Below are 2,362 nucleotides of genomic sequence, written 5' to 3'. Positions count from 1 at the left end.
AAATACACAGCTCCAAATTCCTTGGGGTAAACCCTTGACCGCTCCTACACGATACCCCTAGCAGTATTGATGGATGCCATGTAGCACTCCCAGGTGGACCTCAAGTCTCATCTGACTTTGCCAATCCCCGCAGCCGTAGGGAACTTAAGCACCATATGGTAAGTGCTCGGCCGGGCCCGTAGAGCATTTAACCCCGATCTACCCAAGATCATATTGTAGGCCGAGGGGACCTCTGCTACCAAAATGTCTAACATGACCTGGGCAAACCGAGAACCCTCTCCAAGAGTCAACAAGAGCTAAAACATACCGTCCGCATACACTACTTCCCCGTCGAATCCAATCAAATAGACCTGAGCTGGCTTCAACTGTTCCATCTTATATCCCATGCCCACGAAGGCCTGTCGATATAAAACCTTGGATGAGCTCCCCGGGTCCACGAGGATCCGCTAAAGCTCCCATTTTCCCAACTTCGCCGTGATGACCAGCGGATCATTAGAAACCGGATACCCGAGCAAGTCGTTATCCATAAAAGAGATAACGTCCTCTGGCCGAGCCCTCTTGACTCCAACGTGTCGATATAGATCATAACTTTCTCCCGACTCCTTGCCTGGCACCATCCCAGCGACTAAAGTGTGAAAAATTAAGTGTTGTGGAGGACTTCCCTTCCTGTGGCGACTCTCTTTCCTGGGTGGAGTTCTGGTCCTGCGCCTTTCCTGGGATCTACCACGTCTACGGGGAGAGCTCCTTGATCTCTGACGTTCGCCCCTTTGTGGCTCAGTATCCTTAGCTACGAACCTCCTTAGGAAACCCCGATTGATGAGCTCCTGAATCTCCTCTTTCAGTTGATGGCACTCCTCTATGTCATGTCCATGATCTCGATGAAATCGGCAATACTTGTCTTTACTCCTTTTGTTAGCCGGGGCCTTCATAGGTCTCGATTTTTTCAAGTAATCCTCATTCTCAATTGTAGCCAGGATCTCTAGCCGAGGGGTATTAAGTAAGGTGAACCTAACTGGACTCCATCGGGGGCCCGACCTTTCCCCCCGTCGACCTGGTTTATCTTCCGACTTCTGCTCCCTACTCTGACTTTTCTTCTCTTTCTTGTTCGAATATTCAATTCTCTTAGCCCGCATCACCTCCTCGGCATTAATGTACTTGGTGGCTCAGCTCAGGATCTCCTCGAAAGTCTGGGGAGGCCTCTTAGCCAATGACTGGGTAAAAGGACCAACCCTCAAGGCATTCTAAAAGGCCACCATGGCAATACTCTGATCAAGATTCTCAATGCTCAATGCCTCCATATTAAATCTAGCCACAAAATCTGTTAACGACTCCCCTTGGTTCTGCTTAAGATTCACAAGGGTCATGGTTGACCTTCGGTGCCTCCGGAGGGGAGCGAAATGCGCCAAGAACTTGTTCCGAAGCTGTCCGAAATTAGCAATCGACTGGTGGGCCAGGCTTGAATACCAGGCTTGTGCATGTCCTTCCAAAGTCGCCGGGAAGACTCTACACCACATAGCATCAGGTGCCGCCTGGACCATCATGTGAGAGGCGAAGAGATTCAAGTGATCAGTAGGGTCGATTGTGCCTCCATAAGGCTTGATGGAAGGGATTCGGAGGCCCTTGGATGGAATAATCGCCATGATCTCCCGACTTAATGGCTGATTGGAAACAATGTCATGTGGCTCTTCCTCCCTCCATCTCAACTCTGCAACCTCCCTCTCCAAATGCCGCAAACGCCTTTCTCGCTGAGCCCCTTCAGCTCGAGCATACTCGGGACCAGAGCACTCCTCCTCCTCTGAGCTCGGCCTCCCATACTCATCACACTTGGAGGGTCCGCTCCGTCTTTCGTCTCGATGGGACTCCTTCCCAGCACGAGGGGATCCGCCACCTTGGAATCTAAAGCGGCGATCTCCTTGGTGCCGACTGTCGTGGTTGGAGTGCTCCTCTTGCCTCACCTCTGGAGGCTGCTGTTGGGTCAAAAAGGTGTTGAGTAACTCCATCAAGCGTTGGACCTGTCCCTCTAACTAGGCGACACGATCTTGTGATGGCGAGAGATCTGGGGGATGACCCCCTACGGGTCCACTCTTCGGTGGTTGGTGTTGACTCTAATCTGGGACAGGTTGGGTACTAGTAGCTCGCGATGGATTTCTTCTTGTCGCCATAACGGGGGGAAACTTGAGCTTGTCTAAGGTACTCGACGAACAAGAGTAGATAGAACAATTGGCCCCACGGTGGGCGCCAAATGATGATACTGGACCGATCACCGAGATCTGCCTCGAAGTAAGTACCTACAAGGGTGGGGCTTTTAATCCCCTAGGAGAACTCCGACGCTCAAGTCAGTAGAAGAAAAATACCCGAAATG

The 2,362-nt window shown here is 51.4% G+C and overlaps 1 protein-coding gene across 1 annotated transcript; it reads right to left on the bottom strand.

The window, feature by feature from the left end:
* Positions 1-446: 446 nt before the first annotated feature.
* Positions 447-1,133, bottom strand: LOC127806348 (uncharacterized). The gene has a single exon (XM_052343574.1). The coding sequence runs from the start codon at positions 1,131-1,133 to the stop codon at positions 447-449; it is 687 nt and encodes a 228-aa protein (XP_052199534.1).
* Between the last annotated feature and the right edge of the window lie 1,229 nt (positions 1,134-2,362).

Source organism: Diospyros lotus, chromosome 7 (assembly GCF_014633365.1).
Source record: "Diospyros lotus cultivar Yz01 chromosome 7, ASM1463336v1, whole genome shotgun sequence".
Classification (NCBI taxonomy): domain Eukaryota; kingdom Viridiplantae; phylum Streptophyta; class Magnoliopsida; order Ericales; family Ebenaceae; genus Diospyros; species Diospyros lotus.
Note: the sequence above shows the minus strand (reverse complement) of the source record. Positions and strands in the feature narration are given on the sequence as shown.